At 36.2% G+C, this 26117-nt stretch overlaps 1 protein-coding gene and 1 pseudogene across 3 annotated transcripts in view; both read left to right on the top strand.

Moving 5' to 3' along the window:
- MAP4K3 (mitogen-activated protein kinase kinase kinase kinase 3) overlaps positions 1-26117 on the top strand; it is a 181715-nt gene that overhangs the window by 39148 nt on the left and 116450 nt on the right. For all 3 annotated transcript variants that reach the window (XR_002478564.2, XM_012450642.2, XM_012450641.2), the window contains exon 2: positions 12285-12342. Coding sequence is in view for 2 of the 3 variants with exons in the window: in XM_012450642.2 (XP_012306065.2) it covers positions 12285-12342 (58 nt within the window). In the remaining variant the exon portion in view is untranslated. The remainder of the gene's footprint in view (positions 1-12284; positions 12343-26117) is intronic.
- On the top strand, positions 210-306 carry LOC135269783 (U6 spliceosomal RNA; annotated as a pseudogene).

Raw genomic sequence — 26117 nt, 5'->3', positions numbered from 1 at the left:
CTTTTCGTATACACAGGTTCTGCAGGGCTTGCTGTGGGATTTGAGCAGGTGTGGATTTTAGTATGATCAAGGGTCCTGGAACCAGTCTCCTGCATATACCAAAGGACAAGTGCATATCCAGCCCTAAAATAATAGGCACGAATTCTAGAAATTGGTTCACTCACCCCAGATTTAAACATAAGTGATCTTAAATTAAAAAATGAAGTTTGATGCTCACTTTGGCAGCACATATACTAAAATTGGAATGATACAGAGAAGATTAGCATAGCCCCTGCACAAAAATTATTTTAAAAAATTAAAATTTTAAAAAGTGAAGTTTGCTATATATAGCTTTTTTTAAAAAATGGATAGATTCTAATGACTGCAGGTAAAAATGACGTTCTGAAATGGATAGGTTCTAAGTTTTATGACACATTTGAAAAGTGTATTCTCTTTTAAGATGGAAATTATCTTAAAAGACCTGTAAGAAGACAGATTTTATTGGGTAGAATATGTCATGTTTCTATAATATATTTAATCTGGACTACCATCAACTGTGTAAACATTTCATTTATTTTATACATTTGGCACCAGTTTGTACATTTTTTGTTGTTATTTACTATATTCATAGGTGAAGTCCTCAGTGATTTAATGAAAACATTTTCTAACAAGCTCAACTATCAGTTTCTCCAACCCAAAACAAATTGGAGGTGGGGATGCTGTAAGCATCACACTGTCAGTTCAAAGTAACCACTGACAGCCTGATGAGAGAGAGGAAGAAAACCAAAATGCCTTAAATTAAGCAGAACAGTCCAGATTTACTTAGAGAAGTGATTCTTAACCTTATGGATACCTGTCTTAGTCCATTTTATGCTGTTATAATGGAATACCTGAGACTGAGCAATTTACAAGAACAAAGATTTATTTGGCTCACAGTTTTGGAGGCTGGAAAGTCCAAGAGCATGGCAGTGGCATCTAGTTAGAGCCTTTGTGCTGTGTCATCCAGTGGCAGGAGGTGGAAGGCTAAGAAAGAGCGAAAGATCAAGAGAGCAGGAGAGACCCAAACTCACTTTTATAACCAACTCAGTCTTAAACAACCTGCTTCCTCAATAATGACATCAATTCATTCTCTGGCTTTATGACCTAATCACTCCACCTGCCAATGCTGTTGCATTGGGGATTAAGTTTCCAACACATGACCTTTGAGGGACTCATTCAGACCATAGTGACACCTGATGGAGTCTGTAGATGTTTTTCTCAGAAAGAAGTGTAAACATTTATCAGTTTGTGTTCAGTGTCAGGGATTCTTGGGCTCAGTGAAACCCAGCCTTGGGCCCCAGCTAGAAACGTGATTTAGTATAGGGGCAAATAGCTTTTATGTATCTTATTTAAGAGTATCACTTTGGGATGCTTTATAGATAATTGATATAATCGGCAATATTGAGTTAACAGAAAATGTTAAATTTTGTACCACACACTCAATAAGCATACAATGTTTTTTTTTTGAATTAAAAAATATGCATTTTTTTCACTTAACATTTATCCCATTATCTGGAAAACTTGGTCTTCATTCCCCAGGGATACTGGTTAGGGAAGTAATAATTCTGCATTTGCATTAAATAAGCTTCACTTCAGCCTTTTAATCGGTGATGTCCAGGAGCTTTTTTTTATTAATAAGATTATAAGCATCTCTTTCCAACTCCATGTGCAGAAATGCCAGGTTGGTATGTTGTGATCTGCCTTGGTGGGAGTGTTTACATCACTAAAACGCTACAAATCAATGCTCACTCTGTCTTCCTTCCCCTAAGCTGTTTTTTTAAACATTTACCAGCACACAACTGATTTTAATTACTTATTCAGCAACATATTTTGAGCATCGGTTGTCTTCCAGGCACTGTTCAAGGTGCCAAGGATATAGCAGTGAATAGACAGTGTTTACTTAAGTGAATGTATTTTTCTAAATCCTAAATTTTCTAGCAAGTTGGGGGACTTTTGGGTGTCTTTAGTCAAATAATGGTGGGAGATGAAGAGTCAAACAAAAGTAAATGGTTTTCTTTACCGCAGAACTTTCAGGATCTTTTAATGTGCTGGCGTGTACAGTTGATCTCTAGGAGAATATAGTATGTATTATTTCTAATACTTAACCAAGAACTCTTTTTTTTTTTTTAACCAGAATATATTTAGCACGTTTCAGAAATACTATTCTGCTACTCCAGGGCAGATATATCCTAGATGTTAGAAATTGGTGAATAAGGTCATTACTCAAGAGATGGATGTAGGTCAGAGTATGGGCAGGATTTCTGAAGACAGACTTTCCCATTGTGTTTATAGGGTGACTCATTTTTAGGTTGTGGATTGAATTATTTCATTTATGTTTTTCTAAACTATTCTGTTGTATTTTCATTTCCAGTATTTTTTTAAAGGCATTTTATGTAAAGCACTGCTCTACTATATTATTATTAATCTTTAAAAAGTGCTTTTTCTTCTAATCTCCAATTTCTGCTTTGGGGACACTTAATGATAAATGCATGTGAGTTTCTGCCACCATCTACTCCCTGTTGCTAGATTTCTTCTCAACCCTGGGCATCCCTTCCTCCAGTACCTCTCTCTGAAATGGGAGTCTCTTAAACCCCATTCATCTAACATTTCATCCTTATTAGACTACAGTGTTTCTCAAAGTGTGATTGATAGGCTATTATTGATTGAATCAGAGTCACTGGAGTGGTATTAAAACTATAGGTTCCTGGGGCTCACCTCAGATCTGCTGATTCAGAATCTGTATGGTGTGTAAGCCAAGACTCTGTGATTTAAAGCAGATCTACAAGTGATTTTTATTGAGTCGTTTAATTTCCATGCTGAGTTGTTTAAATTTCATTTTTTGGTAGGTGTATACAGTATTTCTCAGTATAGGTGCTATTGTTATTTTTGCCAGGATTGTCATGTGGCACTCTGAAGGCACAACAGGACTTTTCAAATCATTGGCTCCTACCTACCAAATACTATTATCATCCCCAGTTATTGGGACAACCCCAAATGCCCCTCCACATTTCCAAACACCTTCTTTCCATTTTTATGTGGGTAGTATCCTCAATTAAGAATCGCTGTTATATACTACTTTCATTATTCTAATTGTTGCTCTTAATAATTTAATAAACATAGCGAACCTAAGACCCCAAATTACTAACTCTGTCCACTTCCCAAACAGTTTAAAGTCTTTAGAGCAATTGAATTGTACTTCTACCTTCCCATTTCCATGATATTTTGCTCCATATTTGAGTTCTAGCTTTTAAAAAATTGCGTAGACATTATTATTGTTGTTTTTACAGTCCTCAAACTTTATCTCTACCCAAGATTGCTAGTTTATTTGATACTCCTTGCATTTTAAACTTTCCATCTAAGTCTCTTTTGATCCTGAAATATATCCTTTAGAAGAATGTGTTATTGCACGTCTTTTGGCAGTGAATCCTTGGTGTTTGTTAGAAAATGTCTTTATTTTGCCCTATTTATTGAATGATGTTTTACCTGAGAATATAATTCTAGATTTACTTAATTTTTTTTAGCACAATATTATTCTGCAGTCTTTCTGGCTTTTTTTTTTTCTCTGAAAAGTCTAATTGTTGTTCCTTTGTAGATAAATAGTCTGACTCCTTTTCTGTGAGTGCTTTTAAAGATCATTTCTTTGTCTTTAGTGTTTTGTTTTGCAGTTTCATGTAATGTGTCTAGATGTGGATTTCTTGTTTCTTTGTTTTTTTTTAAGCCTACGGCACCCGGTTTTCCCAGGCAGTCTCCCATCCAAGTACTAACAACCAGGCCTGACCCTGCTTTGCTTCTGAGATCTGACAATATCGGGCACGTTCAGAGTGGTATGGCCTTAGACGGATTTATTGGTTATTTACTTTCCTTATGACTGTGTCTCCTGAATCTGAGGTTTTATGTCTTCTACGCATTCTGGAAAAATTTCAACCACTATCTGTTGAAATACTGGTTCTCTCTTCCTTCCTTGTTTAATTAGATACATATCTTCTTATTCTATTCTTCATCTCTCTCTCTTCCTTATTTAATTAGATATATATCTTCTTCTATTCCTCATGTCTCTTTCATTTTCTATCTCTTGCTCTCTTTGCTGCTTCAGAGCTGCCATTTTGTTTACTAATTTTATGTCTGTGTACACCAGTTAGGTTTTTTTTTTTTTTTTTTTTTTTTAGATGGAGTTTTGCTCGTTACCCAGGCTGGAGTGCAATGGCGCGATCTCGGCTCACTGCAACCTCCGCCTCCTGGGTTCAGGCAATTCTCCTGCCTCAGCCTCCTGAGTAGCTGGGATTACAGGCACGCGCCACCATGCCCAGCTAATTTTTTGTATTAGTGGTGACGGGGTTTCACCATGTTGACCAGGATGGTCTCGATCTCTTGACCTCGTGATCCACCCGCCTCGGCCTCCCAAAGTGCTGGGATTACAGGCTTGAGCCACCGCGCCCGGCCACCAGTTAGGTTTTTAATTTCATTTTTTATTTCCAGAAATTCTATTTTGTTCTTTTTATCCTATCTGCCAAGTCATTTTTGTTAGCCTCTTGTTTCTGACCTATGTGTTAATTTATTTATAGGGTTAACTTTAAAAAAAATCTGACCTATGTATTTAATACTGTCTTTTATTTCTGTAAACTTTTAAAGCATACTTGATTGTAATGTTATATATCTATTAATTCCTAAAATTTAACTTCTGTGCATTTAATTTGGTTTTTCATAGCTTTTACTGCTCTGGGGGTTTGTTTCCTTTTATGCCTGATAATTTTGTTCTAAGCTCATATCTGCCTGATAATATTATGTAGTAATTTCCTGGATTATGGGTTGAAAATGTGTTTATCTACAGAGAATTTGCTGCTTCTTCTTCTGCCAGGTGCCTTGTGTTACCACCAACCCAGAAACAAATTCATTTCTTGACTTGAGGCTCCTGGCCCTCAAAATTGGTGTAAATTTTTACCCTGTACCCAACTGGGGACAGACTTATGATTCTGGATTTCTAGGTAAGATACTTCTTCCATTCTAGTGAAGGCCTGATTTGAACAAGTTGCGTATCGCGGACGGAGCCCTTTTCCCCGACCTACTTGTGGAGTGTGACTCTTAAAGGGCATTGCTGGTTTTATGCAGTGGTTCCAGTTTCAGCTTTTACCACATCTAATAAAAATCAAAACTGAAGTCCCTAGATTCCAAGTTTAAGCTAAGGTCATGTGAGCTTTTGTTTACAGCTCTGATTTTATTCAGTAAAACAGATTTTTTAAAAACTATTTATACTGTATCTCTTTGTGCCACCTGTGAATTTCTTTGCTTGTGAGTTCAGCAGTGCATGTAAAAGAGTGTTTGTTGTGTCTTGTCTACTATTTCTAGGTATCTGTAATGGCAGGGTATTTTATATCGAATCTAACATATTTCCAAAAGTGAAATCTTGGAAGATATTTATGCACATTGGGGTCTGAGCACCACTGGGCTAGAGATGCTGCTGCTATTGCTTCTATAGTGCAAAGTTGGAATTTGGTTACCTGATTTCTTGTCCTTTCCTAAACTCAGTGCTACTGTTAAATTTTATCCATACTCTTAGTGTGGTCTGCCAGTTACCATTTAAAAGTATTATTGATGTGGAACAAGTCCATTTTTGAATTCTAAAATTCAGAATTAAACTTTGAAATACAAATTTACTGATATGTTGGAACTGACTGTACTCTTTTATCATTCACAGATTATTTTCCATGTCTGTATCAAATTATTATCTGCTAAGTGCATTTTTTAAAAGTTAATGATAGCCTCAATCCTTTTTTTTCTTTTTTGAACTTAGGACTATGTAGTCCTAGAAATGTAGATCTTTAATTATCTGGTTTTAAGAAACAGCCATTCAGGTTAAGAAAAGAGAGGCTATTGTAAAGATACGTGATCTATGGAACTGGAAAGTTGTCAGGAACTCAAGGCACCTTGGAGACCTGTTCTTTTCTCAAGGTCTCTTACTTTTCTCTGTCCATCTGTTGGGTTCTTTGCTCTTTATTCATTTTTCTCTTAATTGCATCTTTTCTCTTTCTTCAAAACTTCGCTTCATGCCCAAAGTCCTGCATGCTATGACACTGGCATATAGCATGGTTTCACAGTAAGTTACATTGTATGGTGGTGCTATTTCTCAGTATTTCCAGTTTCAAATATTTTAGAGTTGTGCTGTCTAATACAGTTATCACTAGCCACATGTGGCTTTTAAAATCAAAATTAAAATTATGTATAGGCTCTGTATGCTCATAACTACAAGTATTGATGAAAGATATCAAAATCTAAATAAACAGAGACACTTGCCAGTAGTGTTCATGGATTGGAAGACTCCATATAGTAAATATGTCAGTTCTCTCGAAATTGATTTACAAATTGAAATACAAATTACTGGTATGTTGGAACTGACTGTGTACCAGTAAAACTTTATTTACAAAAATAGACATGTTTGCTGACCCTTATTTTAGAGAATTTGCCCTGTTTTCTTTTTCGTGTTAGCTCAGGGTTTATCGATAGAGTAATCTTATAGTTTACCATCCAAATTTAATAAAGTTTTTTTTTTTGAGACAAGAGTTTTGCTTTTGTTGCCCAGGCTGGAGTGCAATGGCACAATCTCAGCTCACCGCGACCTCCGCCTCCCAGGTTCAAGCAATTCTCCTGCCTCAGCCTGCCAAGTAGCTGGGATTATAGGCACATGCCACTATACCCAGCTAATTTTGTAATTTTAAAAATAGAGACAGGGTTTCTCCGTGTTGGTCAGGCTGATCTCGAACTCCTGACCTCAGGTGATCCATCCACCTCATCCTTCCAAGTGCTGAGATTACTGGTGTGAACCACTGCGCCTGGCCAAATTTAATAATTTTTTAATTGTTTAAGACTATACATAGACACTATTAGTAATTCTACTGGTGCAATAGGCATAGGAGTACCCTGGGCAAAGCAGGGATGTATGTCACTCTGTCAGTTTTCCTATGAATTGGTTGCCCTTGTAGTGGGCACATACCTAGTAACATGGTTTGGCTGTTTGCCAACCCAGATTTCATCTTGAATTGTAAGTTCCCGTAATCCCCAGGTTGTGGAGGGGGACCTGGTGAAAGGTAATTGAATCATGGTGGCGATTGCCCTCATGCTATTCTTATGATACTGAGTTCTCATGAGATCTGATGGTTTTATAAGGTGCTTCCCCCCTTTTGCTCGACACTTGTTCTTCCTACTGCCATGTGAAGGAGGATGTATTTGCTTCCCCTTTTGCCATGCTTGTAAGTTTCCTGAGGCCTCCCAACCCTGTGGAACTGTGAGTCAATTAAACCTTTTTCCTTTATAAATTACCCAGTCTCAGGCAGTTCCTTATAGCAACATGAGAACTGACTAATACACCTAGTCTAATCAACTATGGAAAAGCAAACATGAAACCATCCTTTCAGCAGTGAGTATGGGTTATCCATTTTCTTCTGAAAGGGAGTGGTTGTATGGGAGGTACCCTGAGGTTTGGCTGGCCTAGTACACTCAAAATAGTCTGTTTTCTGTCCCCAAGCCTTTGCTCATGCTTTTCTTTCTACGCCCTTTTCCCCATCCCCTTTCTATGTTTTTTGTATTTCAGGCCATCTTTTCAAACCTCTGCATAAATGGTATCACCTGCATGCAGTCATTCCTGTAACTCCTTTTCAGGCAGTTGGTAGTTTAATTTTATAAAAGTCAGTAACACAGTGCTTTAAACTGGATCCCTAAACCTGGCTGTGTATCAGCAGTACCTCGGTAACTTAAAATACAGACTCCTGGGTCCCATTCTTAATCGCTTGACCTAGAATTCAAAATTTATAGCAATATTTTGTTATTGTTTCATACTTAAACTCTTTATGTGATATTTATATAACCATCCAGCTGGTTAAGTATTTGGAATCTGTTGATTTAGACTGAAATTATTTGATATAAACATTGACTTTTAGAATTAGAAGGAACCTTAGAAATAGAATATTTTAACCTTCATGTTTTTAATTTGTGGGCAGAGGGATCAGGAAGAAGACACACAAGAAATTACTTGCTCAGATCTCACTGCTGGTTACTGGCAGAGCCAGGACTAAACGTTGCATTTGTTTCCTCTCATTCAGAACTTTTATTCATATTCACATTGGACAACCCCTTCTACATAGTAAGGTTTGAATACTCCAAGGGACTTAATACATAGTAGATGATGGTCAGATGTTTTACTGATAATGACTGTTTCTAACCCACTTTATATAGTACCTAGCACATTTTTTGGCTCTTAATGATTGCTGCTTGAATATGTTGTTAACCCTTAGTTCACACTCAAGGAATGCCTTTCTGATAGTTGGAGATTACTTCAACGATCAGCATGAAATCATCTCAGAAAAATTCTTTCCAAAACTAGTTCCAATCTGAATGGCCTCTAAAAGGCTTACTGAACCAAACTGAATTCTGGTACGGCTTTGAAAGTTGTTACTTTCCAAGAGCCCCTCTAAGCCAAGATCAGTTTAGGCCTGGAGGGTTTTCTTCACCAGTCCACTTCCATTTGAGAAAAGTTACCCAAAATCTATGAGATTGTGTGATGGGGGAGGCATATACTGAAATAAGGTGTGGGACCAGGGTCAGGAAAAGGCTTGTGGGAAGTTATGGTAGCCTAAGCTGAGCTTCAAAGGATGTTGCAGGCCAGGGGAGGGAGTTGGAGCAAAAGCATGGATAGCTTTGGGGAATGGCAAGTTGTTTACTTTGGCCAGAGGATAAATTAGAAGTTAGGGAGTGACTAGAAATATAAATGGGGGCCAGGTTAAAACGCAAATATTTCACAATTTCATATCCACATGCAAAAGATTGAAACTGAAGCCCTATCCGACACATATAATTCACTCAAAAGTAGATTATAGCCTTATATTTAAGAAAACTATAGAACTCTTAGGGAAAAAAAATCACAGGAACAAAATATTTGTGACCTTGGATCAGGCAAATAATTTCTTAGCTATAACACTTAAAATACAAGAAACAAAAATTAGTTAAGTTGGACATCATCAAAATGAAAAAATTTTGTGTTTCAAAGGATACTCATAAGAAAATGAAAAGACAACCCGCAAAATGGGAGAGAATATTTGCAAATCATGTGACTGGTAAGGGATTTATATCCAAAATATATATAAATAAACAATTTAACATGGACAAAGAATTAGATAATTCTCCAAAGAAGATATTCAAATGGAAAATTGAAAACAGGTCCACACAAAAATGTGTACACTGATGTTTATAGCACCATTATTCATAATAGCCATAAAGTGGAAACAACCAAAATATGGTATTTCCATAGAATGGAATACTATTTGGCAGTAACACATAAGTGAGTTTGAGACATGGATGAATCTGAAAACATTACACCAAGTCAAAGAAACCAGTCACAAAGGACCATGTATTATTTGATCCCATTTACATGAAATGTCTACAATAGTCAAATCCATAGAGATAGAAAGTAGATTAGTATGGTTGCCAGGGATTGAGAAACAGAGGAATAGGGAGTGACTGCTAATGGGTCTGGGGTTTCTTTTTGAGGTGATGAAAATGTTTTAAAATTCGATGGTATAGTTACATAACTCTGAATATACTAAACACCACTGAATCATACACAATGAAAGGGTGAACTTCATGGTATGTGAATTTTATTCCAATAAAGCTGTTATGAAAAGTGCTGTGTTTAGTGAAAACTTTAAATACACTGACAGGGAATTTGGATTTTGGTCTTTAAAGCAATGGTGTGTACTCCTGTGGAGTTGTAAGTCGAGAACAGCATAATGAGAACATCACTGAGGGAGCATTTGAAGAATGGTGATCAGATCAGTGATGCAGCAGACTAGATCTAGCTGCTTAGAATGTTTTATCCTGTTTTCTGCCCTTAACAAGTATGAACATTTTATGTTACTAATTCTGAATTCAAAATTTTTAACTTTACACATGCTAATATTTTATAATTTCTATCTTGCTCTCATTTTTTAAAAATGAACTGCTCAAGGTGATTGAAAAAAGAATAGCAGTTGCAGAATGTTAGAGATAATACTGATTTTAAAATTTACCTTTGCGTGTAACCTTGACTACTGTCAATTTAGAGATAGCAAAATATGATTTATTTTAGCCAGAAGACCAAGATTCTTGGTGAATCATAATGCTTTAAAGACCATTTATTAATAAACATGGATTTTGATAAGGAAAGCCTTAGAAGTGAAGTTTCTTAAGGGCTTTTAATTATCTCTTTCCCCTTCTTTTTGTGAAATATCTAAAAACTGCCAAATAAATTACATATTTGAAGATATTTCTAACGTCATATAAGGCAAAGAACAGTAATCATTTTAGCTCTATGTTTAATTAACCCTAAAGAACTGTAATTTAAAAACTGTTAGCCTTTAGGAAATTGTAGACTGATTTACCTTTTGAAATAATTGTATTCATAAGTCAACCCTATAGTAAATATTGACTTTGGTGAACCACTTATCAGTAATTAGTGTCATATTTTTTCTGTTAAATAATATGGTGGTGTTAACTATTAGTAAATCTATTTTTAGAAGAGTACGTTGTGTACAGCAACCATTTTGGACAGATACTGTGTAACTTGTAAATAGAGAGTGTGCCCTCCTGTGGTCATTGGGAACAAAATCTCAGCTATAATCACCCTAGCTTTCTGAGTTTACATTTGTCTGCTCTTCCGTAGTAGAATCACCCATACTCTGAATTTCTTCTCAATAAGTAAAAAAACCATAGCATGATGGCAGTTGTCTTATTTGGTGGAGATGCTAAAAATATAAAAGGACAGTGGGTAAAGGAGAAGCCTACTAGAGAAAAGATAATCAGTGTGAGGAGAGGCAAGTAGTTGTTGCAGTGCTTGAGAAGCTTTATGACTATTATACCTGAATGTTGTTCAGGTACACCCTGCCTCTTTTACAGAATGCTTCCAGAATGATATTCTGGTTTTTTTTTTCTATTTGATCATTTATGTATCTTTTCATCCTAGAGAAAGGAACAAGTATCCAGCACTGTCTATTTAAAACATCTATCCCATTTTATGGAAATTAAGTTTAATTTGAAATAAGTGTTCAAATGTTTTGTACTAAGAGGATTTTGTTTGAAGGAACAATTTTTAAATGAATTTCCCCTGCAAATTTTATTTTATTTTATTAATTTATATGAGATCTTTTAATGTCTTTGTTAGAGTTAAATGGTTAAATTTTATGTTTTCAGCAGTGGCTGTGTCTCATATCATATTCAGCAGTGGCTGGCATTTTTAGTGCCCTAGTATTCTTAGAAGAATTCCACTATTAATGGTGTTATCACCTCTTGCCAGGTCTTCACCAGTCCATTAATAAGGGAGTGTTGCAACTAGGAATAATCCTGGTCATATGAATGGATCTTTCTGTGATCAGGGAATGGCATGTATTGTTTTTCATTGGTAATATGAAAATTAATTTATTAAGTTTCAGTTAACAGTTTAAAATATCAAGTTGAAAGTTCTGATCCAATTATTAAGCATTTTGAATTGACAAACAGTTGCTGCCATTTTAATATAGTTTCTGCCTATTTAGATACATAATTACACAGTTGTAAATGCCAGGAACCTAATATTATGATTTGATTTTTTAAAGTGATTTTTAATATATGGCTTACAAAAATGGATTTGTTTTGCATTGAACTACATGTATTTGACTCTATCATCAGGTGTGTTTAAAAGGATGCAGGGGGCCTGTTTTCATAATTATATACACAATCATGTTAGCCTTTCATATCCTATAACTTTTAAATGAAAAATTTAAGGCTAATCAGTTCAACTAGCCTTTGAATGAATAGCAATACAGTGTAATGCTTAAGGCTCAGACTGTGGAGTTAGACTGAATCCCAGCATGTTCAGTTTACTGGCTGTATGACCTTGTTAAGTTCTTTTGAGTTCTTATCCTTTAGTTTCCTCACTTGCAAAATGAGAATAATATCAGTACCTACTTTATAAGATTGTTGTGAGATTAAATGAATTAATATTAAAATATTTAGAACAGTGCCTGGCATATCCATACTAAGATCTATGTGTATATTAGCTATTAATATTATTATTGCCAATATTAAATTTATACATTAAAGTTGAAATTTATTGTGAAGGATAAACTATTTGTTTTGTAAATATAAATCATATTTGCATTTCTTTAAAAATATTTTTATATAACTGAAAACAGCTAAAATGCAGTTTTATTTGCTTTTTGTGAAAGCTTTCTTCACAATAATCCTTTTTTCCTTTTTTTTCCTTTTAGGCACGGAATGTTAACACTGGTGAATTAGCAGCAATTAAAGTGATAAAATTGGAACCAGGTAAATGATTTGAAATATGTATTTTCTTATTGCTAGAAAGCCATTGGATAACCTAAGGCTTATTTTAATGATGTTTCATCAGCATTCTCTTGTTTTCCTCAGCATCTTCTGGGATAAACAGAACTGATTGTATGCTCTTTTCTCCATTTCTTCGAGTTCTGCATACACCTTGCTCAGTTCTTCCCTGAAAAATAACTTATAACTGAGAGAGAAGGGGAACTCCTGAAAAGAATTTGTTCTTTCTGAACTCAGTTGAGCTAACTTGTGACAAGCTGATAGTGGTTTATTTCCAGGCTAATGTCTTGTGGTGTCACTATGATATAGTGGGAAAAACAGAACTGAATTTGGGTAGTTGTAGTTCAGTTTGTCTCCCACTCTCTTGCTCTATGAACTTGGACAAATAGCTTCATGTCTCTGAGTCTCAGTTTTCTTGGTAGATCTAGCTTCCACATTCTGTATTTCATTTATATCTCAACAGTTACCTACCAAATTGAGCAGCTTTTTATAAAGCCCCTTAAAACTACGTATTTTTTGTCTGCTTCAACTATGTTCTTTGAATTCCCCCTGCTTCTCTCAAAACGCACATTTTTAAAAGCTAATTACTCACTCTTGTTGATTCTCTCTTAGAAACGCCTTCCTAATCTTTCTTCTTCCCACCATAAGCAAGTCTGTAATTCTGCAAGTGTGTAGACTGAGTTCCATAACAATTAGTGCTTTTCTGATGACTTCTTACTTTACAAGCTGATAATAAGAGTTTATTAGTAAAACATGTTTTAGCTCCAGTATGAACAGAAATCCATTCAGAGACTTTTTCAAGAGTGGAAAAACTTTTTCTGTTTAAAAAAAAAAAAGAAAAGGCTAAATAGCCAATACTTTAGTCTTTGTAGGCCGTGTATGGCCTCTATATATAGTTCTCCCTATTTCCCTATAGTTTGCTCACTCCTTATTTAGAGCATCAATAAACTTTTTAGAAGTGCTATTAAAATGAAAATTAAGGATATACTGACTGACTGTGATCCAACCACACAGAAATATAATGAATTTTTAAAAATTTCCAGCTGTACACATTTGCAGATTTTATATAGTCATTATATTCTAAACATCACAAGATAAGATGTTTTTCTTTTTTCTGAATCTCCTATTCTTCAATTTATAAGAAATTTAAGAAGGATATTTGAAGTTGTTGAAATGTTAACTACAAAAGGAGAGATTTGGCATTTAAAGCAGGGCCTTCATTTTTAATCTTTAAGAAGTGACTGTGTTACTTAATGAAATGGTTCTAATGAGAAGTATTTTGTATATATACATAATTCCCTCAAATCACCGAATTACCTTCTCTTTCAGGAAGCCTTCCCTGACCCCGAGTCTGATTAAGATGACTCCTGACTGAGTAGCTCTGCTGTAGCACTGACCATAGCTATATTGTCATTCTAGACTTGCCTTTCTTTGTTTCTAAGTTTTAATCAAATTTGTGACCCCAGCACTGAGCTTAGGGCCTGGCACATAGAACTCATTCTGTACATCTTAAAATTTCCTTAGAAAATTAAAAACTTGAAAAAGCTTACTGTTCAAGTCAATTGTTTTCTGTTCATGAAATGTTCAAGTTGTTACACTGTTAGTCTTGAACACTGCCATGAATGTATTGATCAATGTATTAAAAGTAAAATATACAACTGTACAAAAGGAAGAAAATAAAAATCATTTGTATTCTACCACCCAGAGAAAACAAGGGTTATCACCATAAATATGTTTCATCTGTTATGGCTACCTGTTTCCTCCCCTGCCCCACCACTAGTTATTTTAATCCCTCAATCATATAATTTCAGCCCATAGTATTTCTGTATATATGCCTGAAATATAAGTATGCAAAATGTGATCACAAACAGGAACTCTCATACACAGCTGGTGGAAATGTAAAATGGTACAACCACTTTGGAAAACAGTTTCTCACTTCCTTAAAATGTTAAATATAAATTTGCCATGATGACCCACCAGTTCTACTCTTGTGTATCTATCGACACAATGATCACAATGATTTCCATGCACGAATGTTTAATAGTAGCATTATTTACAATATGTCTCAGAATTGGAAACAACCTAACTGCCCATCAACTGGTGAATGAATATGTTGTATCAATACAATTGAATACTGTTAAACAATAAAAACAAGTTGCTGATACATGCTATAGCGTAGGTGACCAAAACGTGCTAAGTGAAAGGAGGTAGACACAGGAAACTTAATACTGCATGATTCTGTTTATGTGAAAGTTTCAGAAAAGGCAAATCTGTGGTGTCAGAAAGTTAATCTGGTGAGCTGGGGACAGAGGGGTGGACTAACAATTATTGGATGTAAAGGTTCTTATGGGAATAATCTAGTGATGGTTCTACAACTTGGTAAACTTACTAAAAACACCATTGAATCATACACTTCAAATTGTTGAACTATCTGATTTTAAAGTATGTCTTAATAAAATTATTAAAGATATATCACTTAAACCATTAACAACATTACAGTTTCTTATTAATAAGACCTACACTTAGCAAATAGTTGCTATATCTATAGATTCCTCCTTAATTTCTTTTTATCTTTTTTCCTTTATCTTTTTTAACTTTCTGTTGAAGTAACTTGATCATTTATCCTATAAAGTACCTCTCAGTCCAGATTTTGCTGATGGCCTTCCTGTAGCATCATGTTATATATTCTTTGGTGAAGTGATAGATAGCTCTAGAGCACTGAGTAGACTCTGCTTTTATTTGGAGTATGGAGGAGGGAACTACTTCATGAATGGTGTCATGCTCACATGTTTCTAAGTTAGAGGGTGTGTGTGTGTGTGTGTGTGTGTGTGTGTGTGTGTGTGTATGTGTGTGTGTGCATGTGTGTATGTATGTTTAAGAGACACAGTCTCACTGTAGCCCAGGCTGGAGTGCAGTGGTACAATCATGGCTCACTGCAGCCTTGAACTCCTGGGCTCATGCTATCCTTCCACCTCAGCCTCCTGAGTAGCTAGGACTGCAGGTATGTGCCACCACACCTAGCCAACTTTTATTTCTTGTAGAGACGGGGTCTCACTGTGTTGCCCAGGCTGTTCTTGAATACCTGGTTTCAAGCGACTTCTCACCTCAGCCTTCCAAACTGCTAGGATTACAAATATGAACCACTGTGCCTAGCCTAAATTAGAGTTTTGATGGCCAGTCTTCTACTTTTTGTAAACAAAAATTAAGTCTGAAATTGTCTAGTGCAACATGTTGGATTTTAAGAATTTCTGTCTTGAGTTTGTTACTTTTTCCTTTTATTTTTTTTACAACTGATAATCAATTTGAACATGAAGCAAAATAAAACCTTTTTTAGACATTTTGACCAAATTGTTTAAATGTTAAGTTACCCCAAGGTGTCTGACCATTGCTTCTTATCTTATTCATGTAGATTGATTGATTGATTGATTGATTGATTGATTGAGATGGAGCCTTGCCCTGTTGCCCAGGCTGGAGTGCAGTGGCATGATCTCAGCTCACTGCAACCTCCACTTTCCCGGTTCAAGTAATTCTCCTGCCTCAGCCTCTTGAGTAGCTGGGATTACAGGGGCACGCCACCATGCCTGGCTAATTTTGGTATTTTTAGTAGAGACGGGGCTTCTCCATGTTGGCCAGGCTGGTCTCGAATTCCTGACCTCAGGTGATCCACCTGCTTCTGCCTCCCAAAGTGCTGGAATTACAAGCCACCGTACCCGGCCTAATTTAATTTAAATTTTTAAATTTTTTATTGTTTTGAGACAGAGTTTTGCTCTGTCACCCAGGCAGGAATATATTGGCATGATCTTGGCTCACTGTAATCTCCTCCTCCCAGGTTCAGGCGATCTTCATGAATAGCTGGGACTACAGGCATGTACCACCACTCCTGGCTACTTTTTATAGTTTTAGTAGATACAGAGTTTCATCATGTTGGCCAGGATCGCCTTGAACTCCTGGCATCAAGTGATCCACCAGCCTGGGCCTCTGGAAGTGCCAGGATTACAGATGTGAGGCACTGACCTGGCTGTTTTTTATTTTTGTGGGTACATAGTAGGTGTATATATTTCTGGGTTACAGGAGATATTTTGATGCAGGCATGCAATGCATGATAATCACATCAAGATAAATGGGATATCCATCACCTCAAGTATTTATCCTTTGTGTTTCAAACAGACCGATTATACTCTTCTATTTATTTTTAAATGTATGATTTGATTTTTTTTTTTTTTTTTACTATAGTCACCCTGTTGTGCTAGAAAATACTAGGACTTATTCATTCTTTCTAATTTTTTGTACCAATTAGCCATCTCCACATCCCTCCCACCCCTCAGCCCTGTAAGCTTCTCAACCTATGGTAACCATCCTTCTGCTCTCTATCTCCATAAGTTCAGTTGTTTTGAGTTTTAGCTCCTGCAGATAAATGAGAACATGTGATGTTTGTCTTTCTATGCCTGGCTTATTTCACTTAACATAATGACTTCCAATTCCATCCATGTTGTTGCAAATGACAGGATCTTATTCCTTTTTATGGCTGAATAGTACTCCATTGTGTGTATGTACCACATTTCTTTATTCATTCATCTGTTGATGGACACTTAGGTTGCTTCCAAATCTTGGTTATTGTGAATAGTGCTGCAGTAAACATGGGAATGTATATACCCAAAAGAAAGGAAATGAGTATATCTCTTTGATAAACTCATTTGAAGTATATGAGTGGAATTACAGGATTGTATGTTAGTTCTATTGTTAATTTTTGGAAGAACTTTTAAACTGTTTAAACTGTTCTCCATATTAGTTATACTAATTTACATTTCTACTAACGGTGTATGAGTGTTCTCTTTTCTCCACATTCTTACCAGCATTTATTGCCTGTCTTTTGGATAAAAGGCATTTTGAGTAGGGTGGATATCTCATGGTATAGTTTTGATTTGTAGGGTTTTTCCCCCAATAGAGTTGTTTGAGCTCCTTATGTAATTTGGTTATTAATCCCTCATCGGATGGGTAGTTTGTAGATAATTTCTGCCATTCTTGGGGTTGTCTCTTCTCTTTGTTGATTGTTTTGCTATGCAGAAGCTTTTTAATTTGATGTAATCCCATTTGTCCATTTTTGCTTGGTTGCCAGTGCTTGTAGGGTATTGCTCAAGAAATCTTTGCCCACACCAATGTCATGGAGATTTTCCCCAATGTTTTCTTGTAATAGTTCCATAGTTTCAGTTCTTAGATTTAGGTCTTTAATTTATTTTAATTTGATGTTTGTATATGGTAAGAGTAAGGGGATCTAGTTTCAGTCTTCTGCATATGGATATCCATTTTTCTCAGCACCATCTATTGAAGAGACTGTTCTTTCCCCAATGTATGTTCTTGTACCTTTGTTAAAATTCATTCACTGTACATATCTGGATTTATTTCTGGGTTCTCCATTCTATTCACTGATCTATGTGTCTGTTTTTTCCAGTAGCACGCTGTTTTGACTACTATAGCTCTGTAGTATAATTTGAAGTCAGGTAATGTGATTCCTACAGTTTCATTTTTTTTCCTTAGGATACCTTTGGCTATTTTGGGTCTTTTGTGGTTCTATAAAAACTTTAGGATAGTTTTTTTTTCTGTGTTTGTGAAGAATGTCATTTGTATCTGGATAGGAATTGCATTAAATCTTTAGATTGCTTTGGATAATATGGACATTTTAACAATACTGATTCTCCCAGTCCATAAACATTGAATATCTTTCCATTTTTTTGTGTGACTTCTTCAATTTCTTACATTAATGCTTTATGTTTTCATTGTAGAGATCTTTTATTTCTTTGGTTAATTCCTAGGTATTTTATTTTATTTGTAGCTGTTGTAAATGGAATTTCTTTCTTGATTTTTCAGATTGTTCCCTTTCAGCATACAAACATGCTACTAATTTTTGTATATTTATTTTGTATCCTGCAGCTTTACTGAAATTATCAGTTCTAATAGTTTTTTGGTGAAGTCTTTAGATTTTTCCAGATAGAAGAACATATAATCTACAAACAACGATAATTTGACTACTTCCTTTCTAATTCAGGTGCTGCTTTATTTCTTTTTCGTGTCTGAATGCCCTACAAATATTTAATATATAAATATATGTAATATATATTATATGTATAAAGGGGTCAGTTCAGCAAGAAGATATATATAGACAGATGTGTATGTGTGTGTGTGTATATATATATAGTATACATATATATGGAGAGAGAGGATGTTTATATAGGTATATAGTGACCTTCTTAGCTTTTCTTACAGTTTTTGTTTTGAAATCTATTTTTTCTGATGTAAATATAGCTACTCCTGTTCTTTTTTTGTTTCAATTGGCATGGAATATTTTTTCCCATCCCTTTATTCTCAGTCTGTGAATCTTTATAGGTGAAGTATGTTTCCTGTAGGCAACAGATTATTGGGCCTTATTTTCTTCTCCATTCAGCCACTCTGTTTTTTGATTGCAGAATTTAGTTCATTTGCATTCAGTGTTATTATTGATAAGTAAGGACTTATTCCTGCCATTTTGTTATTTGTCTTGTGGTCTCCTTTCTTTCTTCCTATCTTCCCTTTAGTGAAGGTGATTTTCTCTTGTGGTATGATTTAATCTCTTGCTTTTTATTTCTTGTGTATCCATTGTATGTTTTTTGGTTTGGGGTTGCCAGGAGGCTTGCAAATACTATTTTACAACCCATTATTTTAAGTTGGTAACAGCTTAACACTATTTGCATAAACAAGCACAAAGAAACTGTAATTAAAACTCTATACTCTAACTCAGTTCCGTTGTTTTTTTTTTTTTTTTGAGTCAGAGTCTTGTTCCGTTGCCAGGCACCAGGCTGGAGTGCAGTGGCGCGATCTTGGCTCACTGCAGCCTCCGCCTCCTGAGTTCAAGCGATTCTCCTGCCTCAGCCTCCCGAGTGGCTGGGACTACAGGTGTGCACCACCACACCCAGCTAATTTTTGTATTTTTAGTTGAGATGGGGTTTCACCATGTTGGCCAAGATGGTCTCGATGTCTTGACCTCGTGATCCGCCCGCCTCGGCCTCCCAAAGTTCTGGGATTACAGGCGTGAGCCACCGTGCCCAGCCTAGTTCCCCTGCTTTTTAACTGGATATCCACATGCAAAAAAGGTTATACCTAACACCACATACAAAAATTAATTCAAAATGGACTATACTACATGTAGGAACTAAAACTATAAAACTCTTAGAAATAAACATAGGACTAAATCTTTGCAACCTTGGGTTGGGCAGTGTTTTTTTTTTAGATACTGCTCCAAAAGCATCTTGACTAAACTAAAATGAGATAGAATTACATCAAAATTAAGAACTTTTGCCCTGGAAAATGACACCACCAAAAACGTGAAAAAACGGTATAGAATGGGAGAAAATATTTGTAAATTACATATCTGTTAAGAAACTGCATCCAGAATATATAAAGAACTCTTTTTTTTTTTTTTTGAGACGGAGTTTTGCTCTTGTTACCCAGGCTGGAGTGCAATGGAGCAATCTCGGCTCACCGCAACCTCCGCCTCCTGGGTTCAGGCAATTCTCCTGCCTCAGCCTCCTGAGTAGCTGGGATTACAGGCACGCGCCACCATGCCCAGCTAATTTTTTGTATTTTTAGTAGAGACGGGGTTTCACCATGTTGACCAGGATGGTCTCGATTTCTTGACCTCGTGATCCACCTGCCTCGGCCTCCCAAAGTGCTGGGATTACAGGCGTGAGCCACCGCGCCTGGCCTATAAAGAACTCTTTAAATTGAATTAAGAAAAGAGGGAGACAAATAACCCAGTTTTAAAATGGGCAACGGATTTGAATACAGACTTCTTGAAAGAATACAAATGGCCAATAAGCACATGAAAAGATGTTCAACATCATTACTTTTTAAAGAAATGCATATCAAAATCACAGATGCCAACTTATACCTGCTAGGATGGCTATAATAAATATAGACAGTAACAAGTGTTGATATGATCATGGAGTAATTAGGACCCTAATTGCTGGAGGTAAAGTGATACAACCACTTTGTATTGTGTTGTGTTTTGTTTTGAGACAGAGTCTTGCCCTGTCACCCAGGCTGGAGAGCAGTGGTGTGATCTTGGCTCATTGCAACCTCTGCCTCCCAAGTAGCTGGGATTACAGGCATGCACCACCGCACCTGACTAATTTTTATATTTTTAGTAGAGACAAGGTTTCACCATGTTGACCAGGATAATTTCTAACTCCTGTCCTCAAGCAATCACCCCCACCTCAGCCTCCCAAAGTGCTGGGATTATAGGTGTGAACCACCGCTTCCGGCCCACTTTGGAAAATAGTTTGACAGTTCCTCCAAATAGTTAACCAGTGAGTTGCCACTTGACCCAGAATTGTCACTGAAGAGTAATGAAAGTATATATTTACACAAAAACTTAATTCATGAATGTTCATAGCAGCATTACTCATGATAGCCAAAAAGTAAGAACAACCCACATATCCACAAATTGATGAATGGATTAATAAATTGTGGTTTGTTCATACAATGGAATATCATTGAACATTAAAAGGGAATAAATATGTGTATAACATGGATGAACCTTGAGAAAACCATGCTAGATGAAAGAAGCTGGTCATTAAGGACCACAAATGGTATGATTTCATTTATATGTGAAATGTGCAGAATAGGCAGATCTGTAGATACAAAACGTAGATTAGTTGTTGTCTGGGGCTTGGAGGAGGAGTGGTAGGAGTAGTGAGTGACTGCTAATAAGGTTGAAAATGTTTTAAAATTGATTGTGGCAATGGTTGTACAATCCTGTGAATATTTTAGAAACCATTGAAAAATACACTTAAGTTGGGTGAATTATGTCTTATTAAATTTTCAAAAGACAATACTTACTGCAATATTAATGCTTAAGACAAATTTTAAACAACTAAAAGTATGTACTCCCACTGCATCACTTGACTAGCCTTACAAAAAAAAAAAAAACACTAAAAGTAGAGTTGAGCTCTCACTGATTATAGGTTTGTAAGTATTACCAATGATAGGACTCCTAGGAAAACTAATTCTTTTACTTAGCAGAAAGAAAGGAACAAGAATTTTCTTCGTGGTAACTAGGAAAAGGTTGAGGAAAATGCAAGAGTGAAAAGGGGATTAAATATGATGTTTGGAACTGAGGAGAAAGACATTTCCTTAAGGAGTTGTGAATGACAAAATATAGGTGAAGGGTGGAGCACTATGTGAGTTGAGAGCAAGGGAAGGGTGAGGAAAAAAAGTAATTAAAAGTGTTATCCTTTGGGAAATCTCCTGAACCTGAATCTCCCAATTTGGAGACCAAACAGAGAAGCTGAGGATGGATAGCAGAAGAAGTGGGATTGGTATTGGGCAACTGGCCTTGTGGATGTTCTTTTTAGTTTGTATGTGCAGAATTTGTGAAGTGGTGAAATTTTGGTTATTTTTTGTGTTATTACATGTTGTTATATTTACCTTATTTTTGAACACCATTACCTGTAAATTGGTGACTAACTTTATCTGATTTTGCACAGAATTTAGTACTGAAAGTGCCACATCCCAGGAAATCCTTAATTACTGGGCAAACAGAGAAGGTTGGTCACCGTAGTTGTAAGTTATGCTGTTGGTTTAATACTAGTGTTTTTGCTCTGTGTGTGCGTGGGTAGAGGCAGGCAGGGAGAAATATACATTAAATGTATCAGTAGTAAAGTTCAATGTGGAATAATATAAAATATAGAACCAAGAATTAGGAACATTTCACAGATACTTATTGAGTATTATGTTGTTAAGAACCTTCCTAGTTAGGCATTAGACCTAGCAGCAGCAAAACATGATCCTTGTTCCAAAAGAGATCACTGTCTATTAATAATGGCTTTTTTTTTTTTGAGATGGAGTCTCACTCTGTCGCCAGGCTGGACTGCAGTGGTGCGATCTTGGCTCACTGCAATCTCCGCCTCCGGGGTTCAAGCAATTCTCCTGCCTCAGCTTCTCGAGTAGCTGGGACTACAAGCGCATGCCACCACACCTGACTAATTTTTATATTTTTAGTAGAGACTGGGTTTCACTATGTTGGACAGGATGATCTCGATCTCTTGACCTCATGATCCACCTGCCTCTGCCTTCCAAAGTGCTGGGATTACAGGCGTGAGCCACTGCGCCCGGTCAATAATGATTTTTTGAGAAGCTTGGCTTCTTTTCTTCATAACATAGGCATATTTTTAGAGTCAGAAAAAATGGAAAGAATTGTTAGTAAGAATGTGATGGTACTAAAGTCTTCATTAGACTGTTATTTCTTTGAGGATAAACATTATATCCATTTTTTTTACCATAAGATTCCTAGTGCCTCCTCTACTGCCTGGCACCCAGTAGACACTCAGTATTTACCGGATTAATCAAATTAATGGGGAATCTAGGGAGACTAAGATAGAAAATTTAGCTTAGCTGAGTACAGTGGCTCACGCCTGTAATCCCAGCCCTTTGGGAGGCTGAGGTAGATGAATCATCTGAGGTCAGGAGTTCAAGACCAGCCTGGCCAACATGGCAAAACCTCATCTCTACTAAAAATACAAAAATTAGCCAGGCATGGTGGCACATACCTGTATTCCCAGTTACTCAGGAGGCTGAGGCAGGAGAATCGCTTGAACCCGGGAGGCGGAGGTTGCAGTGAGCCAATATCATACCAGTATACTCCAGCCTGGGTGCCAGACTGACTCTGTCTCAAAAAAAAAAAAAAAAAAAAGAAAAAGACAGCTTAAAGATGGGTTAGTTTAAACCATGACATTGCTAATAAATAGCTAACATTTATTCAAACTTGCTTTATAGCAAGCACTGTTCTAAGTGCTTTACATGTGTTGACTTATTTTATCCTTATGTTATCCTTTTTTTTTTTTTTTGCAGATAAACTGAATTACTGAAAGTTTAATTACTTTGCCCTAATTAGGAGCTGGGATTTAAACTGTCAGTCTGACTCTAGAGCCTACCCTCTTCCACCAGGGGTGGTGGTAATGTGGAAACTATTAGGTTCAGTGTGGTGGGCGGGGGGGACGGCTTTCATTCAGTTGTGTGTATGTTTGTGTGTGTTTCTGCTAAGTGATTTTTATGCACATTAAATGAGTAAATGAAATTTATTGGGGCTGAGATATAAATATTTCTTCAAAACTGGTGTATATGCCTGAATTGGACATCTTGGGAGAAATTGGTGTGTAATAAACCAAAAGATAAACCAGCAAATAAACTCCTTTCTGAAGATTAGAATGAATCAGTATAATTAGCAAGCTGTTCTTCACACTCTGATATAAAATGTAAAAGGAATCTTAAGTTACAGTAATCTCAAGTGACTAGCTGAGAAAGTCAAAATATGCCTGGCCGTTTATCAGGTTGGAATAACAGATAACAGATAAAGCCCCAAACTTAAAAGAAAACTATTTCTCCCAAGAATGATGCATCTATAAAGTGTTGTAGCAAATCCTGTCTTTCAGTGACTACAGCCTGCTTACTTAAAAACTGTGTTCTTGAAAATCATAGACTATCAGAAACTTGGCTGTATATAATTATACAGGTTCAGTATGTCTTACCTGAAATGCTTGGGATCACAAGTATTTTGGATTTTTGATTTTTTTTTCAGATTTTAGAATTATACTGACTTATTAGTATACCAGTCAATATAATGCAGAATTGGACATTAGACACTAAATATACAGTTTTGCATCATGCCGACTATTTATGCATCTCTAATCTCAAAATCCGAAATCTGAAATGCTCCAGTGAGCGTTTCCTTTGAGCATCATGTCAGTGCTCAAAAAATTTTGGATTTTGGAGCATTGTGTATATCAGATTTTTGAATTAGGAAAATTCAACCTGTATCAGCAAGAGTAAAACATTCCATTCTTTCCTGGAGAATCTAAGTCACTTTGACATAGAGAAGCATTCTTGATTTACACCCCAGATAGCAGAGCTTCAGCTAAGAGACATAGTGTTGACATCTATCATAACTTTGTTGCTTATAAGGAAAAAGAACCTTGGGTTTGCTTTGCAATCTAATCCTGAAGTCTACTCCTTTACATACAGCTCTCCTTTGCTCTAAGCCTATCAAAACACCACTTCATTTGAATCTCACCTCAATTCCATTTTATTCAAAATATTGCAAAAACTGTCTTTTCCTTTGGTGAGTTGCCCCAAGATTTATCTGGTGTGTGATTTTTCTCATTGCAGTGGGTCAGTAATCCTAAATTTGTCAGATTACGGGTTTGTTCCTGTGGCCTGTGGCTGATCATACTAGAACACTGCCAACTCTTGAGATATACTTGGGGAAAAAAAATTAAAAATGGATAAAGATGAGTGCTGTGGCAGAGCTTGCTAGTAGAATAGAACTTATATATATACTTTGGGGCTTTATTTTTAAGTTCTGATAAGGTGTTATAAATTATGTTATAGTTCTGTAATCTTTTTTATTTTTGTGATTTAAAGTCAGAATTTACAAGTTATAGTCATTTGTGATATTATTTGTAGCACTAGTTATTACAGTATGACAAATGCAGATAGGTAACAGTGATTCGTTAGGTAGCAACTCATAGGAAAAACTATTCTAAATGGGGAACTCATTCCTTTTCCAACACAATGAAAACTACTGAGATTGACAGAGAAACTTGTAGTGAGAAAATAGGGTATTATGCTTTGTTTCCGTGAGAGCAACATACATTAAATAGTAGAGCCAAATTTAAAAAGTGCGAAAAAGTACCGGTAAGACCTTATTCCACTATTTTTTCTTGAACTTCCAAAGTTAAATGTTATGGAATCTCCTCTTCTGTCAGCCTTTGCATTAGTTTGTTCTTTCCTGAGAGGGAGTAGAGGTGCTTTCTGCCTCCTTATCTTTCATCATAGAGTGGTGAAACATTGGGGATATTATTTATCTGGTACCTTTTCCCATCTCCCTTGAGTGCTTTTGTGGATCCCTTGCCACCGTGTGCTTATCCAGTGCTGCCTTGTGTTTATTGCAATCACGACCAGAGCAGTTGTTACATCATTCATAATAATTATTCTTCAAAGGTTAATCATGGATCGCTTAGCTGCTCTTAAATATGTTAGAATCATATTATGACTTGAGACTGACTGGACAGATTGGATATTTACACATTGAAAGGTAATAGTGCTCCAAAATAAAAAAGCAACTGACAAAGGACTTTTTATTCTGTTTATCTGCAATGTATTTCTTATTCTCAGCCCTCTGTATATGACCAGTGATTTGGCTTGAAGGATGTTTATTTAGCACTTAATTTAGTTAGACGGAAGATACAGAGACATGGTTCCTGTCTTCAAGGAGCTTATTATCCAGTATGAAAACTGGAGTGTTTATGTAAGTAGCAGTCTAACTACGGAGAATCACCCATTGAGCAGAGTGTGTGTGCATATGTGGGTGGTGGTGCTGGCAATAAGGAACGGTGATGGCTATGACTAGAAAGATTTAATTCATGGGTCACTTTGACTATTTACTTTTAAATACTCTAGGCTGGTAATATCTAGGTAGGATGCTATGTGAAAGGACACAAACAGTGTAGAGTAGCTGATATATCCTAACTTACTTGGTGGGTTCCATAGAAGCTGTGAGTTCGATTTCACTTGGGATGGTTAAGGAAGTAAAACTTCAGATGAGCCTTTAAGACTGGCTAGGATTTTGCTAGTAGAATAAGAGAATGGAGAGGGTATTCTACATGTGGATACTGTAAAAGCAAAGGTAGCATCAAAGTACTAGGCCTGTTTGGGAAATAGTAGTTTCATTT

The sequence above is a fragment of the Aotus nancymaae genome, unplaced genomic scaffold (genome assembly GCF_030222135.1).
Source record: "Aotus nancymaae isolate 86718 unplaced genomic scaffold, 86718_ANA_hifiasm-v0.15.2.pri h1tg000057l, whole genome shotgun sequence".
Lineage (NCBI taxonomy): Eukaryota > Metazoa > Chordata > Mammalia > Primates > Aotidae > Aotus > Aotus nancymaae.
Note: the sequence above shows the minus strand (reverse complement) of the source record. Positions and strands in the feature narration are given on the sequence as shown.